This window comes from Monoraphidium neglectum, assembly GCF_000611645.1.
Source record: "Monoraphidium neglectum strain SAG 48.87 unplaced genomic scaffold scaffold04804, whole genome shotgun sequence".
In the NCBI taxonomy this organism is placed as follows: Eukaryota; Viridiplantae; Chlorophyta; class Chlorophyceae; order Sphaeropleales; family Selenastraceae; genus Monoraphidium; species Monoraphidium neglectum.
This window is the reverse complement of record NW_014008826.1, coordinates 3,658-4,433: the sequence shown is the minus strand read 5'-3', so window position 1 is coordinate 4,433 and position 776 is coordinate 3,658. Positions and strand designations below refer to the sequence as shown.

The 776-nt window shown below is 63.0% G+C and overlaps 1 protein-coding gene across 1 annotated transcript in view; it reads left to right on the top strand.

Annotated features, from left to right (window-relative positions):
- Positions 1 to 88: 88 nt before the first annotated feature.
- Positions 89 to 776, top strand: part of MNEG_14833 (hypothetical protein) — a gene marked incomplete at both ends in the record, with an annotated part of 2,684 nt that continues 1,996 nt past the window's right edge. The window contains one exon of the mRNA XM_014036696.1: positions 89 to 123. Coding sequence (XP_013892150.1) covers positions 89 to 123 — 35 coding nt within the window. The remainder of the gene's footprint in view (positions 124 to 776) is intronic.

Genomic DNA, 776 nt, shown 5'->3' with positions numbered 1-776 from the left:
ACCCTCCCCCCCCCCCTTTGACAGGACACCCTGATCCGTAACCTCCCTGTGGTGGTTTATGAGGAGCGCGAGGGGCCCAGCGTCAGTGATGAGCTGGCGGAGGCCCTCAGGGTGCCCCAGAAGGTGAGTGGTGCGCGCACTTTTTTCCGGATTGAGAGGGCCCGCTGCTTTGCTATGCCGCAGTCGGTCGGGCTCTGCTCTCTGCACTGTTTTTGAATTTGCTGCTGCCCCTGCTGCCGCTGCCGCCGCCGCCGCCGCCGCCGCCGCCCCCGCTGCTGCCGCTGCAGCGGCTGCTGCTCGGGCATGAGCCGTGCGTTGTGGTTGTGGTTGTGGACGCACTGACTCTGCCGTGCGCGGCTGTTGGCTGTTGGGGGGAAGCCTGCCACCGGTTGCCTCCGCTAGCAACAAATTACAGGGCGGATGCCGCAGGGGTTGCGCCCCTGTGTCGCAGTTGGCGGCCTGGTGCCAACCAACACGCATGGCATTTGATCAGAGCGGCCCGCCTGCTATCCACAGCCGCTTGTTTGCCCCCCCCCTTTGCAGATCGTGGATTGGTCGCCCTCGGACTACCTTCGAGACCTTGGGTGGGTGGCGACACATGGTGTGGTGGTGTGTGGTGGTGTGTGTGCGTGCGTGCGTGCAATGTGCGCGTGCATGTGGGTGTGCGACACACATACACAGAGAGAGAGAGAGTGTGTGTGTGTGTGTGTGTGTGTGTGTGTGTGTGTGTGTGTGTGTGTGTGTGTGTGTGTGTGTGTGTGTGTGTGTGTGTGTGT